Source organism: Mytilus galloprovincialis, chromosome 3, assembly GCF_965363235.1.
Source record: "Mytilus galloprovincialis chromosome 3, xbMytGall1.hap1.1, whole genome shotgun sequence".
Lineage (NCBI taxonomy): Eukaryota > Metazoa > Mollusca > Bivalvia > Mytilida > Mytilidae > Mytilus > Mytilus galloprovincialis.
The window spans coordinates 74,763,610-74,788,739 of record NC_134840.1 but is presented as its reverse complement, the minus strand read 5'-3'; the positions used below and the strand labels follow the sequence as shown (position 1 = coordinate 74,788,739).

Below are 25,130 nucleotides of genomic sequence, written 5' to 3'. Positions count from 1 at the left end.
AATACAAGAAATGTAAAACAACATTTTCCAGTAACATGCTATTTAATCAAGATATATTAGCTTTTGAACCATAACAGATTTGGAGGATCCAGATTCAAATTTAGTTAAAACTGGTCATGTTGTTTCATAGATTTGCAGTTGGTTTTTTATTATTCAGATTTATACCTTAAAAAAAAACAAGTACTTGGCGGAGGCCATATTGGCTGACAGACTGGGTAATAGAATAAATAGACTGCTTAATTGATGTTTCAGCACTGTTTGCTATTTTGTCCATTTGGAGATACAAGATTTAGTTGAGATTTCAAAGAAAAGGATACACATATTCTAGTTGTAATTTCTGGTCTGGTGTTGTCACTTCTTTATCTACAGAATAATCGGATAAGTCTGAGGGAGCATACAAACTGACCGGTCTTCCTCTCAGGTATATTCGTAAATTTCCCTCCTCTGAAAGATACATAAAAATAAAACATCAACCAATATTCACAATTTAGAGTTAACTTTATCAGCCCATATTTTAATATATGAAAAACAAATATAAAAACGAATGAATTAAATTCCCCTGATATCAATGGAAGTAAAAAATTATCAAAGATGACAAAAAATGTAACTGTTTTGGCTGGAAATATAGTGATACCTCCCAGCATAAATGTTGCAGAGAAAGCACTCTTGATAACACATTTTATCCTTTATTCCTCTACAGAAACAGTTAAAGCAGTTATTCCTAGAGTTTAATTGCTTAGGTATTTGTATTCTTGACTTTAACTTTATAACTTTGAATTTAGCTTATTTGCTTGATAAAATCCATGGTACAAAGTTTCATTGAACTTCTACTCATTATTCAAATTGTATCTGCAGAATGATAATTGTCAAAAGTGATTTCATACATGGCTCAAGATTAGAGCTTACAAAACTGTTAGAAAATAAATCACTTCACTCCCAAGTTCTGAATTACATTAGCATAGGAAAATATGTGTTGTCAAGAATCAAACCAAAGCTGCTATTCTGCTAATGAATTTAACCATGAAATGAGCTTTTATGGTTGTATCATCGTATATCTCATCATAAAATAGAAGATATTTTATACCGATAGTACCAAAAGGAAGAAATATCCTGGAATATTATTTCCAATTGAAGAAATATAACACTATTTGTTTCAACAGGAATAGATTCTATAACATTGTAACAAAGTTTCCAGGAATTTCTGTTAGGAGCCTAAACAGTATAATTAATTTTTCACTAAATTTATATTATCAAAAATTTAATTGTGAAGTACTCCATTCCCCATTATCTTATATAAACAGCAATCAAATATTGGTTTCAATAAATATATTGTCTGAACCCACACAGTCACAGGCAGAGGGTAGAAATGATCACCAATCACCTCAGTGGTCTCCCAGAAGTTAGCTCACCCAAGTGCAGAAGTTATGTATGTGTTTGATCCCCTGCTGTGTCATCCTAAATCAAAGTGCTGGATAGCACCTCTGGAAAGTTTGCAACTGTAGCTGTGCATTATTCCAAAAAGGTTATAGACGTGTATTATTTCAAAAATGTATTTCATCACAGCTTGGATGTTTTAAACTAAACCATTGTCTTGTCAGTAATTATCAAAAATCACTTTTTTCATGTTTGTCATAAAAAGTTTTGATATTTTCTATTGCAACCTAAAACTGTAGATCTAAAATATTGAAATATACAGAAAGCTCTGATAATTTCTTTTAAGTACCCATGCCATGTCAACATCAAGGGCCTGTGAATTAGTATTTTTCTATTGGTTTAGATCCTTCATATTTGTTTTTAGTAAATTAACACGTAAGTTTTTTTGTTTGAATTGCTCCACATGTTTCCTATCGGGGCCTTTTATAGCTTTCTGCATGTATATGGTACAGATATTTCTCATTATTGACGAGCATATGGTGACCTATAGTTATTAATACATTTTCCTCCTTTGAACTCTTTTTGATAGCATTGATTCTTTACAAAAAATACCACATCCTTTTTTTTATAAATAAGACAGTTACAGTAACTTAAATCAATACAAATGTAATGAAAGTGAATTTATATTAAAGGCTTTTATCTAAAATAGGGAACGTGTCCATCAGACACAAATGATGCCCCCGCTAGCATTAATTTTATAAAGGGTCACAACTCAAGAACTGTAAATGTGCATGACGCTACCAAAATGTGTACTTGATCTGAGTTATGGGGTAATAAGCATTGTGTATACATTCTAATTACACAGTATACTGTATTGCGCAATAGATTTGTTAGATCTTGACATTTGTTTTGTGTCAGAAACCTATATATTATGTCAAAAATTTGATCGCAATCCAAATTCAGAGCTATATCAAGCTTGAATGTTGTGTCCATACTTGCCCCAACTGTTCAGGGTTTCGACCTCTGTGGTCGTATAAAGATGTGCCCAGCGGAGCATCTGGTTCCATTTGTAACCAGGCTAAACCCTAGAGCAGTAAAAATTACTCCACCAAAATTCAAGATTGATCTTTGTTTTATTATTAAAAGTATTAACACTGTATAAATTTCATAACATTTGGTTGAGCGAAATGAAGTTAGATAACTAAAACGAAAATAGTCAGCAATTTTTTACATATGTAAAGGGGCATAACTCTAAAATGGTATAACTATCGCCACCAAAATTCAAACTTGATCAGTGTTTGTGGTAATGAGCATTGTGTATACGATTCATAGCATTTGGTTAAGACAAACTAAAGTTAGAGAACAGAAACTAAAATTTCAAGCAACTTTCCTTTTTGTAAAGTAGCATAAAATGCTAGAATGGTAAGTGACGCAACTAAAATTCAAACTTGACTTGTGAATTGTGGTTATAAGCATTGCGTATAAGTTTCATACAATTTGGTTCAGGCAAACTAAAGTAAGAGAACAGAAACGAATTTTTGGATGTACGGAGGTACATGTACGTACAAGTAAGGGAAGGACATACATACTTACAGCAGAACAAGGATAAAACTCAATACGGTGGGAGCATAACAACAGCAGTATGAATTACACTAGATTCATAGAGGTGCTTATAACCTGTAACACATTTAGTTACTGTTGTGAAAATAAGCATTGTCTTATGAGTTAAGAACATTTGAGAATTTTTGTTTTAAGCCATTCATTTGATATATTACGGTAATCATTGCCTCTGTGTTTGGGTGACAAAGCAATTGAAATCTATTAATATAGGGCATGGTATGCCTTAAAACTTTTCCAGATGCACAGGCCGCTGTTTGTCTGTAATCTATCTAAATTTTGAGGTGAAAATGCAGCCATTTTAGCCAAAGGGTACACATCACGAACCTTATAATCATTTCTATAGAACTTGTCTTGATACCCTGAGCTATAATATTCGAAGAAGTGGATGCTGACTCGGTTGCTTTTAATACAGATGCTATATGATACGAATTTACAATAATACACCAGATGTGGTATGATGTAAATTATTGGAAGAAGACCGTGAAGAAGAACTGACGTTGGGTCAATGTTTTTCTGCTGTCAGTTTGATCCACTTGAGCATGCTGAACGAGTAAAGTTCCTTATATCCACTTTGGAATGTGAAACAATTAGTATTTAAATAACTGAATTAAGTTTTCAAATGATTTTTGGCATCAAAATCTTCCGATCGATGTTTAGACAAAAACAATGCATTTTTTTTTTTTTTTTTTTTTTATTAAAGCCGGTCATTTTTACCTTTACTCAACCTTGGCGTGAGACGTTAGACATATAATATAATTATCGAGTATTTTATATTCTTTCACCTGTGTTTTGTTTAAAAAAACCATTATCACTTTTCAATTATCCGACGGCTTGGTCAAAATGTCAACTTGTTCTCGCATTTTAATCAGTCATTCCCGATTCTTTCGATACACTCTGGATTTTACCACGTTTACATACGTACATATAGTAAACAGGTAAAAGTAGAGCGGGGAAATGTTCATTCATGAAATATTCATGAATGAATGAAAACGCAATCTTGCGTAGATTTCTTGTGATTTTCTCTACAGCGAATGGCAGATCCGCGAAGTAGTGTTTGTAATACTCATTTTTTTAAAATGAAGTTAAATTCATCTGAATCGTCGGTGAATATTCATTTCTTTTTATTCAAGCTGTAATCTTTTCAGTCAAAACAGTAGTTACTCAAAATTTTAAAAGAATCTTCCAAGAATCAAAACTCAAACACTAGTACTACACTATCTCGGAGCAGAATATATTGCGATAATCTGTCAACCGGAAGTTTGAGACCGACGCCTAAGGAAAGTAGCAATAGCAAGCTATAGCAAACTTTCCAAAAATTCTTTTGACTTTGACTTTGATTTATTGAATTTAGACGCCACCATTAAGCACAGCTTTTGGGCTATTTTGTGACTCTCAGTTTTTATTGGTGGAGGAGGTTGGGGTGCCTGGGGAAAACCACCAACTTTTGATAGGAAAACTGACAATCCTAGTCAATTAAGATTGAGTCTAGTGCAACCACACTAGTGTGATTCAAACTCACAACCTCAGTGTTGACTGGCTAGTCATAATACTTAGACATTTGGCTACAGAGGACCCCTACAGTATTTAGAGGGAATATGCAAAGGATGGTCAAATCAGAATAATGTCTCCTGGTAAGGTAACATGTGTTCTTGAAGGCTGATACCTTGTGAAGTAACACATTTAAAATTTAACTTAGTTTGTAGATTTAGTCTTACATAGGATTCTTAGTCAAATCACATTAACATGTTCTCCACCTAACTCAAATGAAATATTTGCCACTGGAGGCCAAGCAAGAATTTGTCATTATCAAATGATTACCTATCAAAACAATGAAAACAAATATAAGATAGAAATGTAAAGCAAAAGATTAGACCAAACAACACACTGTATTACAGTGACTTGACTGTAAGTGTTGCTATCCGCCAATTGCAATTCATTCAAAATTTTGACCAAATTGCAATTTGTTTTATTAAACCAAATTGTTCAACTGGTCAGAAATTTGAACCAACTGCTGTAGAAAACCACAGTCAAGTCGTGAAAGTGCAAGGTGATAAAATAAAACATACTTACAATCCTATAAGACTTTAACTCCACTTTATTGATGGTATTACTAATATCAGTCTATCAATCTGTATAGTTATATTATAGCCATTACCATACTAAAGGTGAACTGTTTTATTTTTAATTGCTATAAAAATGTCCAAACTAAGCTTTTATATAGTTTTTCTTTCGAAAAGTATTCTATATTCATAAGAATCACACATTATGTGAATAAAAACATTTCATATTCAGTAAAATATTTGTGAAATTGCAATATGTTTGTAGGAAAGGGAGATAATCTTTTTTGGTTTAAAAAAATCTTTATTCAAAAGAATAGTATTTTAGGTTATCTCCCCAAGGAAACTTATCAATAGCATATTGTTATTTCACACGTATTTTACTGAATATATGATGTATTATTTTAAATGATATATGATTCTTATAAATATAAAATCCTTTTTGAAAGAAAAACTATATAAAAGCTTAGTTTGGACATTTTTATAGCAATTCAAAATAAAATATTTTACCTTTAGTATGGTAATGGCTAGAATATAACTATACAGATTGATAGACAAATTTAGTAATAACATCATTAAAGTGGAGTTAAAGTCTTATAGGATTGTAAGTATATTTTATTTTATCACCTTGCACTTTCACATTTTGGCTGAACAATTTGTTCAATATTTTGACCAGTTGAACAATTTGATTTTATAAAACAAATTGCAATTTGGTCAAAATTTTTAATGAGTTGCAATTGGTGGATAGCAACACTAACAGTCAAGTCACTGTAAAGCAAATGCCTAACATACTGATTGATTTTCAATTACTTTGTTAAGTGGCAAATATTTCATACATTTTAATAGGAAATGAAAAAAAATTGTTAACAAAAAACATTTTATGTAAAATATCAAAGAACAACACACAATTAAAAATTTAAGGTTTTTTTAAGATTAGTGACTACTGACAAAATAAGGAAGCAACTTTATACTTAGATGTTATTAGTATCTCAGCAAAAAAGGAGGTTTTATTAGAATTAGCATTGGTAGTTATTTCCCGTTTGTTTCTGTTTTATAACATTTAGGAATTGTTTTGTAGACTGTTTTTCTTCTCCTGTAAGTCTTTTGGCTTCTTTATTTACTTTCCTTGAAATCTTGTCCCCTGTATTCCCCCTTTTGTTTTTTTTTCTCTTTATTTACAGCTCTTTTTTTATCCCTTCTACTTTCTCTCCTTGATATCTTTTTTCCTTTCTTTATGCCCCTTAACTCATCCCCCTTGGTTTCTTGTCCCATTTATTTACTCCCTGTGGTATCTTGTCTCCTTGATTAACTCCACTTGGTATCTTATCTTGTTCCCATTAATTACTAAAAATCAATTTATTGTATGCTTTTTCATCAAATATCTTTTATACAGATCATATCCAAAAGTAACATAGGAGAGATTAACAATGCTTCACATTTATGCAACCAAAGCGACAGAAATTTAGTTGATGACTAGAAATCAAAACAAAACAGAAATTCAGCTAATGACCACACATTAAAGAAAAACCATAACCAATCCATTACTTACTGAAAACTGAGCAGTTAAAATAATATTTATTGTTGAATTCTAAATAAAAATACTCTAAATATACTGCCTAAAAAGAGACATATCTCTTTTTTTTATCTAAAAATTTGAAATCTTGCCAATCTATTTTGTTGTATGCTAGCTTATAATTATGTAATTCAAGAAAAGGTTTCATAGTTTCAGATCTAAGACACTCTAAATCTGTTCTTTATTTCTTGCTGATATGTTTTTCATCTGATTTGATCAAACTTTGGAATTTTCTTAAAGGACTTTCCTTTGAAATTTTGGATTTAATTTACTCTCATAGTTTGAACAGAGAACATAAAATGTGTTTTCCGATAAAGCTTAGTTTTGAGCTATTAACAATCAGACTTATCAGATGATTTACGCCGAGCTATTAACAATCAGACTTATCAGATGATTTACGCCATATTTCAACTTAAATTTTACCAAAGCACACAATCGTCTTTTGTTTCTCTTTTGCTGATACTACTGTATAGCAGGTCATTTTTGCAGGTGTAAAATTTCGTGACTTTCATTGTTTAAGGTATACCAAAAATTTGGGCAGTTTATATTTTGGTGGATTCAAAACTTTTATCAATACCTTTGCATGTGTCCTTTTAAATTGGGCAGAATTCATTTTCGCGATTTCATTCTATCCACGAAAATAAGCAAAAATTTACACACCGCGAAAAATAACCCACTATATGTACTTGAATCTGGATTTTGAGCATTTTTCTAACAATTGACAAAATGATGCAAAATTTTAATCACAATACCCTTCGAGAATTTTTGGGACGAAACCACATTTTTTGCATTCTGATTATTCATATTTCTGTAGACAAACCATACTGTTGACACCAATGGAAGCAGACGACAAAGCCATGATAATTCTTTTGTAATTACGGATAATATTGACTTGCTTATGAACTCTATTATATATTACCTGAATTCCATTGAGGATCTTTAGAACTGAAATACAAAACAAATAACAAATATTAACACATATCTACCATCATTGACATAATTTCATCTAACATGTGTCATGCAAATTAAAAAACCTTGTAAAATCGTAGACAACAAAGACATTTAAAAGCAAAGAAAAATGTAAACAAGATCTAATATTATATAATGTAGTTTTTTTTCAAGTACATGCGTTTCTGGTTGATTTGTCAACACTTGGCTAACAAATTCACTGCATTAAAACAAATAAAATGTCTAAAATCTGGTGATCATGAAAAACAAAAAAACAAATAACACACAGAAGCTTTTGATATATAATTAAAATAAAAGAAATACATTTATATATATATATATATATATTGAAAGCATAAAAAAATGAAAACAATACTATTAATTAACAGATTTTTCTTTTCCACGTTAACTACCGTCAGCTCCTATATACTGTGGATCAATCTATTTTCATAAACTTGTTTTGTAGATAATTTAAATTTTTAGTTTTTCCACAGGTCTGCATAACTGCCTATCAGAAATTTGTCATTCGTTGGACTTTTAATTTCATGGTTCTTATATACCCATGAAATATACGAAAATTAGTATCCAACAGATAATAATGAATCCACAGTATATAACTTGATTTACAACATGTACAAAATAATCCTACCTTCTTTTTATTGACATTACTTCCCTTTGAAATTAGGTAGAGTCATTTCAAAATGAAAATTGAGAAATCTTTTTTTTTAAATTATTTTCCAGATTTTTTTTTGGTGAAATCTCAGTCAATTATAATATTACATATATTAAAAAATACGACACTGAAAAATGAATGTAATTAGAAAACAAAGGAGAATACACATGAAAAGAACTTTTGATTAAGGAAATAAAAGTTTTTATCTACATAAATAACAATAGATATTAATTGGTTTGTAGGACAAAAATAGGGGGGAAAAGATCAAGGATTTTCAGGAAAATACATGCTAAACTAAATACACTATTCCATGCATTTCTCTTAAAAAAAGGAACATCACTGCACCAGTTTTTTCATGTTTCTTATTTTCAACGCATTAAATTTTACAAATATTTTCACATTTTGCAAATTTGTAAAGAAAATCACATGAAAGAAAACTTTAATTACAATGAAACTTGTCCAAACCAAATAAATGTTGGACTAAAAAAGTTATAAGTTTCAACAGGTTGTATTATTAAATATTCACCCAACTATTCTGATGATATATCAAGTGTATTTTTGTGTTTCATTGTTCACATGTATATTCAAAAATCATTAAATAAAAATTTCAAAGTTTGAAAGAAAATCATAATTGAAAACAAATCAAAAATAAAAATACACATACACCATTTAAAAATTTAAATTACATACCATGGAAAGTAAAAGATTAACCATAGACATAAACAATTCTTTAAAGTATTGAAAGATTAAAAGATTATACGATGAGAAATATTAGTGGAAGGTCAACTAAAATCAAGACAATAATATCAACCTACGCGTCTAAAGAAATCATCATCGCATGTTCTACAACTCCAACCTCCATTTTGTTTGTTTTGAATAAAATCCCAGAAATATAAAATTTTGAACCTTCACCCAGCTGGTAACAATTTGAATTAATATTATAACGTCTGTTTATGTAATATCTAGATTTAAATCCTTACAATTAATTCTGTGTTTGTTCATTGGACATTTAAGTGAGAAAGTGAATGGAAAATTAAAAGTATTATTGCACTGCCATTCCTATACCAGATTAAGAGGCCGTTTACAAATATCAAAAGGTTAATCAAGCTTGGTCCTTGTTTATAAAAACAAAGATCCGGGTAAAGGGAAAGTAAAAGAATAAATTAAAAGTCTATTGTCATTATATAGTAAATGTAAAAGATGGTAAAACTAAAAATAATTGACAGGTAAAAAATTCTAATTTAAAAAACCGATGAAATTACAGAAATTATTGTGAGAAGGGCTCAGACAGACAAGGAGATAAACAACACTTCATTATTAGATGTCCTTTCTCAACAATAATAAAAAGGGGGAAGGGGATCTTTTAAAAGATGAATAAATATGAAACATGGGTAAACAAAGAATAAGATAGAAAATCACTAATCATTTAGGAAATATTGAAGAGTCTTTAAAGAGTTCTGGACATGATTTTTTTACTACAACACTGAAAGCTTCTAATAATTCAATGAGAGGGAGCGAAACATTGCATTAAAAAGTTCACTTACAATTCTTAACTTTTTAGGATTATCAAAAGACACTAGAAAAGGATCTTGTTTTTTCAATAATTAATTAATCCTTATATATATCTAAAGCTAATTATCCAGATATACAGATAAGCTACTTATATAATCTACCAATAAGTACTAATGAATGATACATAAATCTTCAAAGCAAATTAAAAACAACTCTGAACATGCACCAGCTAATTAAGTTATAAATGATAAAATTCCCATAAATAGAATGACAACAAAATGAAAAAAAATCCTAAACAATGGACAAACCAAGCTTAGATTAGCTTTTAAAGTTATAAATGATACAATCCTTGAAAGCAATGGATGCCAAAAACGAGCTCTGATTGGCTAATAAACAGCAGCTACAAATCCCATAATTATAAATGAAAAAAAAATGCAAAAAAAAATATTCCCAAACATTGGACAAAACCAATCTTAAAATATCTTATGAAGATATAAATGATGCAATTCTTGAAAGCAATGGATGCCAAAACCGAGCTCTGATCAGCTAATAAACAGCAGCTACAATATAATTAAATAGATGGAAGCATAATATATAAGTAGCCAATACATGTTACTAGAGATAAAGGTATATACAAATCCTGTTACCCTTGTTTTTGTTGACTCCGTGATAATAGATTGGTCTGTGAAACGCTACGTCTACAATGAAACAGGCCAACATGCTAGAGATTACAACACTGTAGAACATGCCCGACATGCTTTATAAACAATACAGATATTCTGATTGATGTGTAAATTATGCAATTATATCATGCTATAATACTGTAAATATTTTTAATATTGTTTGATGTGTAAATTAAATGTCAATCTAAAGGATTCATTTCCTTTTCACTTCCCTTCCGACATTAACCAGTAGCTGATCAAAGCTTGAGATCAGATACAAAATAAACGCAGATGTACAATATATAACTATTCCTCAAGATACATGTCTTTGCAACTAAAGTCTTGAGGAGAAAGTTATTCCAACACTGTCATCTTGTTGGCTGTGTAAGGTTTACAAAATGAATATAAAAATAAGAAAAAGTGAGATTAAAAAATACTAATTTATAATAATAGTCCTTACACAGCTAATAAAACATTGAAATTTCAGAATATTCCAAACTGTATATAATGTGCCAGTCCCAAGTTAGAAGCCTGTAAATCAGTGGTTGTAGTTGGTTACTCTCAATATTGTGATAAGTTTATTGTTTTGTCATGAATCAGATCTTTGATTTTGTCAAATTGCAATCTTTTTTATCGGACCACAGATGAATTATCACGTTGTGATTGGTTAAATGACGTCACGTGGTGACCCCCTATGAGACCGTATGGGGTTAGTAAGTTTCATATGGGGTTCATGACGCGTTAATGGCGACGTCATCTATTAATGTTGTTGTGTTTCATTGTTTATTTTTCAACAAAACGCCGCAGAAAAAGACCAGCGTCCGATAAATTCGTTATACGGTTAACTACTGACCCCCTACGGATCCATAGAGGGTGAATAAAATTCTTAGGGGACTGGGACTCCGGCCTCACCCCCTATGGATTTTACTAACCCTCTATGGATCCCTATGGGGTCAGTAGCGAACCTTATAACTTATAATAGCTTACTATACAGTACAAGTTTTGCTCATTGTTGTAATCTATAGTTGTTACTCTCTATTTTACTTTGTCTCTGTTGAATTGTTATCTCTTTGGCGACGATATATTTCTTTAGGTTTTCACTGATTGATATGAAAGTCAGACAGGAAATGTCACAATAATTACATGTTTTGGTGAAATTTGTAGTTTATACTTTAGCTTCGCTAGACCTTCTGTCCTGTATAGATTACAGAATTTGAATACTATTCAGGTTATTTCCAATAACAAAACATATAAGGTTGTCAACTCTCTATGTACCATGGTACCCAAAAAATGTTTTTTTTTTCTCTTAAAAAATTTGAAACCTTTCTCAGAAGATAAATCTATTGACAAGGAGATCTTAAACCCATTAAAGGAGATAAAAAAAAAGTGGTATAAATTCATTCCTCCCTGTTTCATCATAATTTTACCAATCAAAATTGCCTGATGGTATTTATTTCAAAACAAGGTTTGTTTATACAACATATACTGTCTTAGCTACCTGACATGACGTATTAGCTAAATAATTTAACTGCTAGAAGTAAGATTGTGAGAACTACAAAATTCCCTATGGTGAGATATCCAATTTTTAAGGGTTAAAAAAGTTTGACATTTATGATCAAATCTTAAACAAGTTCTTAATTTTACAGCGCTTTTAATAGCTTTATACTTTTTTTTCTCATTAAGTTTTAATTTTGTTCATTTATAATGGAGAAGAATCTGATAAACCTTGAAATGACTACATAGGATATTAACACTACAGATGCTGTATAAGTATTTATCATGCCCTTAATAATTCGACCTTTACTGAAACATTACTTATTCATAGACAATAAATCAGGAACAGACAATTAATTCAGCTCATTAAGGTAAACAGCAGTGGTGGATAGTTAGGTAACTAACGACCTTGCTTCATGTCATCTGCTGCTGTCTGATTCTGTCTGCTGTCATCTGCTGTTGGCTGCAGACAATTATGATTTAATTTCAAGGATGTACATATGAGAGCAAATTAAATTAATGTTTTTTTATACTAATTTCTTGTTTGAAGTCTTAAGATTTCCAATAAAGACAAGGAACCATTAATTAGACATGTTTTGTAAATATTTACTAGTTGCCACGCAAAGTAAGTGAAATCAGCCGATCGAAAATATCAAATATACATTTTTGATGAGAGAAATATCTCAAGGGTTAGCCATATAATGAGCTATTATTCTATCTTCTCTCCATGATCAATTAATATTCTGACCCATAAGGCTACTATACTTATGCTAATATGACTTAATACCAGTCACTGAGCAGGACATTTGAAAACAACATTACTATATACATGTTTCTCATCGGAGAGTTATAGTACATTGTATATAAAGTTGTTACAAATACAATAATGGCCATAATTTCTGTGTCATTTGGTCTCTTGTGGACAGTTGTCTCATTGGCAATCATACCACATCTTCTTTATATATATATATCATTAGTTGAAAGTCCAACTATCAAAACTAATGATTTGAGACCATTTTACCCTGGGCTAAAATCTAACTAAAATATTTATATGGGATTCCAATTAATTTACAAATGGAGGACACATGTCTTTATCAATTATTAATGATAATTTTATCAGACTACAAATGTATTAGTTTAATTCCATGGATAATCTATGGAAATGCAGGTACATAACGTAGCATAATAAAATGGTTTTCACAGTAACGATATTGATATTTGTTACATACATTTGTACTAATTAAACCTTTCCATTTACAGTCTTTTTTAATGAAAATTTTTGCCAGAAATCTTTCTCTAGAGTTAAAAGTATTATTTTTCATATAAAACCTAGATAAATTCTTTCTTGAGAAATAAGAAATGATATCTTTGAATGTAAGACATGAAAAAATAGCAGCTTATATTCCATATTATTATATTATGAGAACCAACAAAAATTTCTTAAATTTAAGTCATTGGGTTGCTGTCCCACATTTACTCCTATTCATATTCCAATAATCCAGTTATAAACTCATAAAATGTTTTTTTATTTACAAGATGAAGATGAAAAATTACGTCAGCTGAGGTTAATGAATGATATCACAAATGTGATACTTAAATACTTTAAAATGTTAAAAGCATTGCCTTCCTCAATTTTTTTTTCTTATTCAACCTGTAGTCATTTCCTTTGACAAACAATGACTTCCTTACTTTGTATACATATAGTTTTAACATCAGCAGAAGTTATCTTATAGGAAAACTATTATATACATTTTCCTACAACTTTAGTCTTTAGTTTTTTTCCTTTCAATTTCATCTAATCTACTTAAAACAAATAATAGCAATAAAACATTGAATCCCCAGCCACTTTAGAGGTACATATTATCTTTCGTTCTAACAGAATAAAATATATGTATATTTTTACTAGTTACAAGAAAATACAAATATGAAGTTTTTTACTGAAACAAATTTACAACCTTATATATATTTCAGAGGAGTAATACAAGCATCCTTAGATGTGCAAATTAAAAGCAATAAAGGACAGTATCTTTCACATAGACAAAGATAGCAAATTAGCATGCTTAGAGCATACATAAACTAGAACAGCTTTCAACAGAACCGATATGCATACATGTGTACATGTATTTTCGAGCAGAATTTTAAATAATTTAAACTATCATTCTTTTTATACATGACAACGAATTATCAGGCAAAATAAATATTGACTTACTATTTTTTGTTTTTACGTTGAGCCATTTTTCTGTTCACACAATAAATACCCAGATAATTAACATATAGATTTTGGTCACATGACCTCTATTCGTTATGAATGAATGATCACATGACCAGTAATGTGACAGAAATTAATCAATAGCTCAGAGAACTGTAACATACAACATAAAAAAAACACATCTATATACATGCAAACTGTAAATTAGTAATTCCCATGTGTATAATATATAACGGGCTATAAAGTATTTATCATTGATCAAATAATTGAGGAACAAACATATGGAATTTATCTTACAGCAATTAAATATAAATACATCTTATACATGTACAAACAGTGCATTTAGTATATAATTTGTGAAAATAATATAGGTTAGGAATCATAGTAATTATCGGCTACTTTTCCTATATATATTTAATTTCAAATGTGAGATATCCTAAAGATATTTTTGCTTAATAAACAATAATAAGAAAACAAGAATGAAGTTGTAACCCAGGGGTAAATTTATATCAGTGATCATGCTTAATTTACCATTTATATTAATAAATGAAAAGTGATAACTCACAGGTAAATAGATGTATTGTAGTAATTTTTGTTACACCTTAAATCAAAGTAAGGAAAGCTGAACACCTATAACTACAGGAGCATTAGAATAAAGGACACACACAAAATAGACGAGAAAAATTATGGTCTGAGGGATTGTTGACCGTTGTTTGAGTTCCATTTCATACATAGTAATATATAGTGTGCAGGTGTTCCCATAGCCCACCCTTACAAATATCAGTATAAAAGTTTTTCAAAGATCTTTATTCAGTTTTTCAAGCAGAAGAAGATGGCACTAATTTATAACTACCAATAAGAGAAGTTTTATATTCTAATTTTTACCTGTGCCGTTATAGACATCAAAAGAATGTAAATGATAAGCATACCTGACATTATGAGATCCATTCAATTCTGTTGAGTTTGTCATTGAGCCCCATTTCTTGATTGGAGTTCTTGACTTGGCCGAGGATGGCGGTGTTGAATGTCTAGTTGGTGGTGTAACATACACGTTATCTAATGGTGTTCGTCTTGGTGTTCTAGGGGTTGTTTTGTGAGGTGTAGAAGACTTGAATACTGGTTTGGTAGGAAGAATGCTGTTCTGTGCTGAAATTAGAAATTAATATAAAAATCATGCAATATTTCCGAAGTTAGTGCTTCATACTTACATTAACTAGCTAGCTTCTAATCAATTTAGATTTCTTAAGAGAAATAATTCACCTAATGTGTGCAATTTTTGGGAATTTTTCCATTCTAAGACTCTTACAAACAATGAAACATGTATCATTCATCTGTCATCTCTAAACTTAAATAATTTTTCTGTGAAGTATGTTCACTTTCTAAGGCAATTTCAGTACATAGTCTGCGTGAAAATAAAATTATTCTATCTGTCTACCTGCCCATCATATTTTTTATAACTGAAAGCACAAAACAATTATATAACTGACCAAACTAATGCATACTGTCACAATGGATAATGAAGAAGTTGCATGCTTAATGACCAGTAGCAAACATTAGAATTGAGAATAAAAACAAGGAATGTGTCAAAGAGACCAAAATAGATGTCAGATGTGATTCTGATGGGATATGATAAATTCTTAATAAATGTGATCATCACTTTCTCAATATAGATAACTTCCATCTTTATAAATTTCATTTAAAAAAAAATCTGTTGTAAAAGTAGGGAAATTTTCTTGTTTGATGGAGGTTGGTACAGTCACTGATTGAAACTAATTTGAAGTTAATCCTAATTATTTTTGTTTGCCAAACGGCAAAAATAACAATAATACAAGTCACTATAACCTTAACCTTTGCAACAATTGATTTGGTTTTTACTCAGAAAATCATAAAAGTTTTCGCAAATAATAAAGCCTTTTAATCCTGAAATAGTCAAGCTCAATTTTGCAGAAGAACCATAAAAACATTGTGCAAACACTCCAGGAACATTTTCTCATGGTTTAATAATGCCTGCAGACTAAATAGTTCATAAAAAGATGCTGCAAGTGTTAATAACAGATGAGGCATCAAATGTGATGACTATTTAGGGAAAACCACATATGCAGGCACTAGACAATTCATTTACTCATCAGCAAAGATGCCTGATGGGGCATATTTGCAATAATTGTCATCTGGTTCAAAAATCGATATAAAATATATGTAATAAACATTACATAATTTAACTTTATAAAAAGTGTCTAACAGCTTTATCCTTCAAGTAATAACCATATAAACCACTTTTTTTCAGAGCAAAAAAAAAATCTTTTTCGGTCATAAACAGGTTTAAGATTTTTATCAGTTCAAGAGGAATAACTCAAAGCTAATCTTACGTCAAGAAATTTTTAAATGACTGTAAATCCATTGTCAGCCTACACAACTCGGCCATAAAGAACATTTAATTTATAGACTTCTTATTGTGAACAAGAAAAGAAACATATTTATGTTAATTCATGAATTGTGATAATGGTAAACATCAAGTCGAGGCCTTATCTTGTTTTCTTCAGATATTATATTTACATAACAAGGTCTTATTGTATAAATGCAAATGAAAATAGGAAATTTAAACGATAATCTAGTAGTTTATCTGAACAAAGTCAAACAGAACAAATTTGTTTTGAATTCAGTTGTATGCAAGCTATAAAGTGATTTAGGAAATGATAACTTTTATTTCTGTTATAAAATTAAAAAGATTTGGACTTCTTTTCGTTATTTCTGTCATTGTATTGCTGATTCATAGACAGCCACTCTACTTTTTGTTTCTTTATATTCTTAAAATAAGTGGTCAGAGTAAAATAGTTTAGACGTGATACATCAAATCTGTCTCCTAACAAAAGCTTAAATTTTATGAACAAAACCTTGATATTTTTGTCAGAAATTCTTTGAAGTGAAGAAATTTCATGGAAGTTAATTTGAATAATGCAGTCATCATTTGCTGCATTAATGCATGAAGCTTTAAAGCATGAATGACTAGTGGTATAAAGAGTGCAGGCCCTTGCAATTGCCAGTAAGACAGAAGGAATAGGGGAAGGGGTCTTCAATTTTTCAGATGAAACTTATATGAGATATCTACAACATCCTGGTTTAAAAAAGTATTTCATGGAACAATCATAAAAGAATGTTTTTTGTTTTATATTTTTGCAAACCTTTTTCTGCCTCTACTTGATTTAATCTCCGTAAGATATCAGCAACAGCACTTTTAAGACAAACTATTTCGTCTTCTTGTACCCGAACTTTCTTTTCCAGGTATGTGACACGCTCACACACTTCCACTTGGTCCTGTCGAAGCAGACCATCTACAATCAGAAAAAAGGTCATTAGAAAGTAACACATGTAAATTATATACAAAACATTTGTGCTCTTTTCAGGGCCATTTGTGCTCTTTTCAGGGCCAATTGGATGATGTTTTGTTTGGGTAATCATTACTTTTAAACATGCTAAATGAGTGAGAGAAAAAAAATACATGAATCTTGATCTTATGTAATTAATATGAATGCAATACAATTGTACAAACAAACATGGTTTAACTAGAGCTACCCACTATTCCTCTGAATATTTATTGTAATGATTTCAAAACATGCAATTGGTGGCTTGGTGCAGCTTTTTAAAATTTAAAATGGCATTTACTTTATCTTATTTTAATTTTATTTTCAATCTAGCTTGGTAAAAATAATAACTTCTCTATAACACCTGGGAAAAACATGTAAAAGAAGTAGTGCTACAGAAATAGAATCCTTATAGTCATTCAATTTCTCGTTATAACTGCAGGAAAAGTCTCACCATTCATATTCTACAAAACATCAACTCTAAATTATGGAATACTAATAGGGTGATTTGTTACTTCTTTATAACTGATTTCAGTTGCAGGAAGGTTTAGATTAACCTCTTATTTGTTCTACTAAACTGGTTCCAAAATGAGTTTTAAACCATTACAGGTTTTATGTTTGTTACATGGAAACTGGAACCAGCCTCCTATTGCAAAACAGATCAATATCAGAACTTTTGATTTATTTGAAAACTTGTTAACTTAACATGTTTTTTAACCAAATAGGAAACCGTTCAAAAACTGAATCCTTAACTGAAGCTAGTTTGAAAGCAACAAATTCACCCTTAAGTATGGGACATCCTAACATCATTAAAGGATGCTACTTTCACTTTTAACCCTATATGCATCCTAAGCATTTAAGATAAGTCAATAAATTCCTGAATATACAATATTACTCCTGTATAAAAAGCATTTGCTATATTTTTATACGTATTATATGCATATAATTATGTATAAGTGTTACAAGTATAGAATTACATTGTTTTAGTTGCTGAATCCCCACCTCTTTCTATATAGTACTGATACATATGTGTAATTAGGATATGTACAACATACCATTGTCCCACCTTGAGAGATCCCCCTTACCTTGTTTAGGTGCACTTTGCTCCTCCATGATTTACAGGTACGAATACTTGTCTAAACACAAACTAATTTCATTAATAAAACATCCAAAAAAATCTACAAAAGCTGAATGCCGGCAAATGATATATGTAGGTCAAATATAAGTTTTTAAAACGTCAGGTAAATTGTACAGGTGTAAATAACTTTACCTGGGCTGACAGGTATGTATCAATCAGATATGTAATTAAAGGTGACAATTTCATTAAAATGGTTTTTATATAAGGTCCTATCTAAATAATTATATTTCTATAAGTTTTGTTAAGTTTGTTGACACTTTACAAGATAATATTTCAATAAAATTTTATGCATGAAAGGATCTGTTTGACAAATAATGTATTACCTACCGGTAGGTTAATACACATAATTGTTTTTATTTTATTGTCTGTACTTGTGTATTGATGTACATATTCAAACTGATACTACATAGTACCAGTGACAAGTAATTAACCTGTCCAAAACACAAGTATTATGTAGTAAATGATAACCCAGCTTGGGGTCATCCTCTTAATGAACCATAAGCACCCTCTGGATAACATTTGGCAAAAATATTATACTATTTCTACATGGAGAGTATTGAATTATTGAATTCCTGGAGGTCCTGCAAAAATTTAAATTGTCATTTTGAAAAAGCTATTGATTAACTACACTTATTAAATATGGAAAATATTATACTATTTCTACATGAAAAGTATTGAATTACAATAATGTTTTGAATTTCTGGAAGTCTTGCAAAAATAAAAATTTACATTTTGAAAATGCTATTGATTAAATTTTGAAATTTTATACTATTTCATTTGGCCTTATCAGCTCTGCCTCAATTAAAAAAAAATCTCTCAGCCTTTTGGCAAATTTCTGTTAGTACTTTGATAGGTCCAGTCTAAAATTTAATTATGAATATTTCAAAAATATGATTTTTTTTTCAAATATAATGAAAAGGATTATATAATTGCATTATCCTATTCAGCAGTATTTCTGCGTTATATCTGCAAAGTTTAAGATTGCACTTTCAAAAAGCATAACGTAACATGTGTGTCAAGGGAGATAATTTTATATACTTTATCATCCTTATTCCTTCCTTTCTTTTGTTTTACCCTATCAAGCTATATTAGCACCAACTAGAAATTTACAAAACCTGGCTCAAGTTAAAAATTAATTCTCTCATCACAAAAAAATTGAAATCCATTTTTTTTCCTAAGAAAAAGGAAAGGGACAGTCCAAAAACTGACTTTTTATATCTTGAATGCAGAAACAAAAAGAACCAATTTAATTGTTATATTTAAAAAAAAAAACCAACAAGAAATGGACCCCAATACCCGATGTGTCTAACAGCACTGCTTACAGGGATCAAAATATGAATTTGGTTGACAAAATGTCAAAATTATGACAGCCATCAGTAAGATAAAGATATAACAGTAAGAATGCTGAAAAATAAATTTAAAGAAAATGACAAGCAGTATTTGTAAATAACTGCAAGTGTACATGTGTACATATAAAGCCATCAGGGGAGATAACTACTGAGTTAAATTTAAATTACACAAGCCGGTAATTGTAAAATGACAATAAATTTGAAACGTGCTCTCTTCACATTACCTAGAATATCATCAGGGACAAAATCCATTGTAACACCTGCACCACGCCATTAAATCAATAACAATCGATCCTAGTGCCTTCCTAACATACAACAACTTTATATAGGTGAGTATTTGTCCTTGTAATTAAGATACTCAAATTCTCCCAATTAAAGTAAACAGCCTTGTTACAAAAAAAATATATCTCCCTCAGGCTAAAATCAATAATCCTTCAATCGACAACTCCATCCAATAATCTATAAAAAGTATGAATCATGATGATCGACAATAGAATTTTTCCTTCCCTCCATACGGTCTGGGTGATTTCTTTTGTTGACGTTATTAAGAAGTAGATTGGAATTTTTTAATAAGAATAAGTGTTTACTTTGAGAGATTTTTAAAAGAGACCACTTGTTGATAATTACACAGTAAGAAACGTTATGATTTTGATCTCTTATTCCTTTACATATTGATTAAAACATATTCTGTTTTAATGTAATAAAGACATATATCCCTACACTTTGTGGTTTTGATATCATTTGATTGATGATACGATCAACTTTGATGTTTAATTTCTTGTATTTTTAATTAAAAAGGTTTCGTAGAGGTGAGATTTACCTGAAATTTTCTAATTCTACACGGAAACACTTAAAACATTACAGTTATTTTTTGGTGGGAATATTAGTACAATTTATTTAAGAAATGTTTTATACCCTGAGGGATTGAAGGTAAACGAACAATTCAAATTTAAATACAATGCAAAAATTATATAATATTAAAACAAAACATCATATATGTAGCAAAAAAAAAGTTATATATTCATGCAGGTGTGGTGTCTACTCTCTCCAGTGCAAATCACTTTTTAACAAGAGAACAGTGATCTGTATAATATAGAAAATGTGAAAAATTCTTGTTTAAATTAATTGAGCAACACATATGCCCATTTTTGTATTTTGAAATATATAGTATTGAATCTTAAATAGGACCTTATAAATATTCAAACATGAGGAGGAAAAACACAATATCAGCAAAAATTGATTTACAAAAGTAACATCATATGCACTTTGTGCATCTGCTTCTACCAATAAGAAAATACTATTGCTGTTTTCATGTTTCAAATAAAATTATTGTCCATTTGTCATCCTGTAACAGCTTGCTTACATGTATGGGTTGTACTCATTGTTGATGGCCATGACATATAGTTGCTAACCTCAACCTCATTTGATCTATTATGGTAGGTTACCTCATTTGCAATCATATCACTCCATATTAAAGTATTTAAATATATTTTTTATGTAAATATGATTTTTTTTTAAGGCCCTGATAGTACAAACCAATTATAGAAAGATCATAAATAAACTAGGATGTAAATGTATAATTTTAAAGATATGATTATATAGATATAAATATTCAGTATAATTATGCATATATGTAAATTAATTTTCGCCTATATATGTATAGATATATATAAATTTATTAAAATCATAATAATATAAAATGTCAAAATAACATGAAAGGTGGATGATAATGAGGGAGGAAAATAGAAGGGAACAGAAACAATAGTTATCATTCTGTTTTATTTCATTCTTTCTAAAGAAATTACTCTATAATTTATATACCATTACTTGTATGTGTACAGGACTACACGTTTAGCTGCTTAATATTAGAAAAGAGCATTATTTTGGACCTTTTTCTCTCACTTTTTTCATTTTATTTCTCTTAAATAGACAATAGTAAACATAGTTATATTTCTAAACTAAAATTAACATCCAATCTCTTCAGATATTTTGACAAGGTTTATTCCTCTAGACATTTGTACAATGAACTTTCAGTACATTTTTTTTAAATTTTGAATCCTATAAATCAAAAGTCGACCATTAATGGTACAAAAAATGTATTAAGATTATGTAATACAAAAGTTCTTTGTTACGAAAGTTCTATTGTCATGTGACCATATGTAATATTTCTCCTAGGATATATTTTATGTGGTTACATTTTATGTGTATAATCTTACACAAGACTAATTGTTTCCATCTGTAATAAAAATGAGCAGATTCAAGAAAGATTTTATACATGCATTTAACATGATTATATAATCCATTCTGTATTTCAATATGCACATATCAGTATTAGGAATTACTCATTCATAAACATGAAGAACATGATTCCGATTATATTCAAACTTTTGGTTTTTATAAACACAAAAAAAAGTCCTATGAAACGAAAAGGTCCTATATTGAAAACTGTAAACAGAGTTGAGAAAATAAAATATACCCAGGGTTCCACATTATTGACCCTGACAAGTAAAAGTTCATCATCTGGCATGAAAAAGCTGCAGTGGCATTTAAGTTAAAAAAAAAAAAATAGTTGAAAACAAAGAGAAATATTGAATATAGTCTATTTCATGATTTTAATCAACTACTTTTTGGTAAATATAAAAGTTATCAATAAAGCAACAATAACCATGCCAGAGGAATAGTCAATACTTGCTGGTAAATAACCAAACTCTTCAAATAATGGTGGACATTTAAGACATAACCATAGGGTTAAAAGTAGGTTATTATTTGTGCAATTCACATGAGAAAAGTGCAAATATCTGTTGTAGTAGTGACAAGATAAGTAGTATGGGTATAATGTATGAGTTAAATTGACAATTAAATATAAGACTTCCTAACCAATCATCATATGGCCTCCTCTAATAAACCAGAATTTGACATAGCGTTTTACACTGGTCACTGAAATCAGAGAGTACTAGCAACTGCAATTCATACATATATGAAACAATATTAAAACCCAACTGGCAACAACAAAATAACCAAAAGACTTCTAACAGTCAAGCTACAATTCTTAATCCTGGATACCAAATATTGTGGATTATGAGCAAATGTAGTTTTGAGGATATTTGATTTAGTGGTTTTGCAAAAGTCTGTATACAAGTCAATAGAAATTTTTTAATTCAATGAATATCTAAAATGATTGTTTCAACAGGTTAAGTACTTAGAGCTTATGCTTTCAGTCACATGTACTTCAAATTAGTTCTTGGATAGAACAAGTTTGTTTATTATTGTTTTGCTTGTATTTGTACACACTTTTTGTTATACTGTAAATACAGAGTAAAGTGATTTTCCTGTACATGTCTTAAGTGTATTTTCTTCATGTGGCTTTTAGACTCAAGGTTATATAGAATCTAAAATATTGTATCAATACATTTTTTATTGTTAAAGACATTGAGAAGTCAATTCTTTTTCTATTGTTGGGGTGATTTTCCAAAATTAATCGATTTTCTTATTCTATTAAAAATTTGAAGCATATAAATGTACATCCTTTTATCATTTTGCAAATGGTAAATTTTATTTATGTTCTATTTCAGTTGTTTTTTTCAAATGTAAGTTGACAAAGTATAACTCCCAGTTGAAACAGCTTGAATAAAAGGACTTAACCCTTGTTTGACCTGAGTCATTTTGATTTTAACAGGTGGCAGGTTGATAATTAGCTTTTATAATATTTTAAATTAGGTTAAGAACTGGTCAGATGCATAAACATTTCTTTATATATTTGGGTAACAACTTCTTTAAATAAAAGAAAACTATTGAATTGTTCTTCCTTGCAACCCAAGAAAGGGCGAGGGATAACAATAATGTTCAAAGGAAAAATGCACAATATCTACAGAATTTGGTAAAAAAATCAAGTTCTCTTCATCATTCATGTTCATGTCATTATGGCTTAGTGATTAGATTTATTGCTAGGCAAATGTATAAATTTAAGTACTTTATTTGGAAGTTACGAATCAAATCTACTCTAACATCGTTAGGTTGATTTTCTAGGCACTTTATATATATACATATATATATCTAAACAAACTTCAGAAAAAGTGATACATACAATGTTAAAGACATCCATTTAGTAGCTCTTAAGTAAATCTTATACTATGGACACAGAAAGTGCTGAATATAAATCTAATGGCACAAAACATACCCATACTAGTACATGTATATCTTATCCTATAGAGTCAAAAATAGATTGATAGCATATCAACAGAAGGGGAATAACAGAGATTAAATATAAGTTAGACGATCATTTATAGATATCATTATTAAGTAATCATTAACTTCTTAAAACATGAAAACTGTTGTTGAGCTTTGTAAAACAAATAAAACTGATAATTGTGAGGCCAAATAAAAAAGTATGTGTGGTTCCAGTTACATCTGAAAAAAAGTTAGGGTAGGTAGGTAGGGATTTTTTTTATTTTATGTTTTTTTTTTTTTACATTGAGTCTATGGGAGCAACATTCTGACTTTAACAGTGCTTAATGAAAAATGACAATAAAATCTTTAGGGTAGGCTATTTTTAAGCCGAAAAAGTATGTGTTACTGGAACCACACATATACTTTTATTTGGCCTGAGGAAAAAAGTATATGTATCTCTCCATGTAGACTTGATATGGGGGATCTATAACCTTTTATCATGTGGACTATGACTGAACACTTAGAGTCATATAGATTATCAAAAAATACTACAGAACATTTACTTGATTTTATATTCTGATGAATTTCGGCTTTAATGTATGAATTGATACCCAGTTATTAACTTGAGAAATATTTTAAATTATTGAATCAACTAACTGCAGCCTTAATTGTTTCTCTTCCTAGTCTTGTTTAGAAAAAAGTTTGAAAAATGGAGTAACATTATTAGGAAAATTATAATATAATTTATTTGCTTTGTAAATTAAAAACATCTCTGTTAAAGTCTTTCATGTTTTTTGTATCTTTAAGTGCTTGTTCAGTCTCAAAGATGTTTTGCTTTTGTCTCTTTATCAATAGAAATTTGTATTTTCTCAAGTTACCCAACCAAACATACAGAATATAAACTTCAAAATTTAACACATAAGTTCACCTTTGTCAACAATAAATCTTTACATTTCATTTTGAATAAAATTTCCTTTTTATTCATTTAGCTGTTT

General features: G+C 29.7%; 1 protein-coding gene across 11 annotated transcripts in view; it reads right to left on the bottom strand.

The window, feature by feature from the left end:
• The window catches only part of LOC143068925 (echinoderm microtubule-associated protein-like 2), a 58,503-nt gene that overhangs the window by 31,303 nt on the left and 2,070 nt on the right, over positions 1 to 25,130 (bottom strand). For 2 of the 11 annotated variants that reach the window (XM_076243308.1, XM_076243311.1), the window contains exons 2-6: positions 17,302 to 17,451; positions 15,052 to 15,268; positions 10,405 to 10,455; positions 7,544 to 7,569; positions 318 to 444 (exon numbers count right to left, since the gene is read on the bottom strand). In XM_076243308.1, coding sequence (XP_076099423.1) covers positions 318 to 444; positions 7,544 to 7,569; positions 10,405 to 10,455; positions 15,052 to 15,268; positions 17,302 to 17,451 — 571 coding nt within the window. Of the gene's footprint in view, positions 1 to 317; positions 445 to 7,543; positions 7,570 to 9,060; positions 9,187 to 10,404; positions 10,456 to 14,122; positions 14,153 to 15,051; positions 15,269 to 17,301; positions 17,452 to 18,566; positions 18,724 to 20,192; positions 20,338 to 22,184; positions 22,202 to 25,130 lie in introns of those variants that run through there. The other 9 variants (XM_076243312.1, XM_076243313.1, XM_076243315.1 and 6 more) reach the window with 8 other exon arrangements.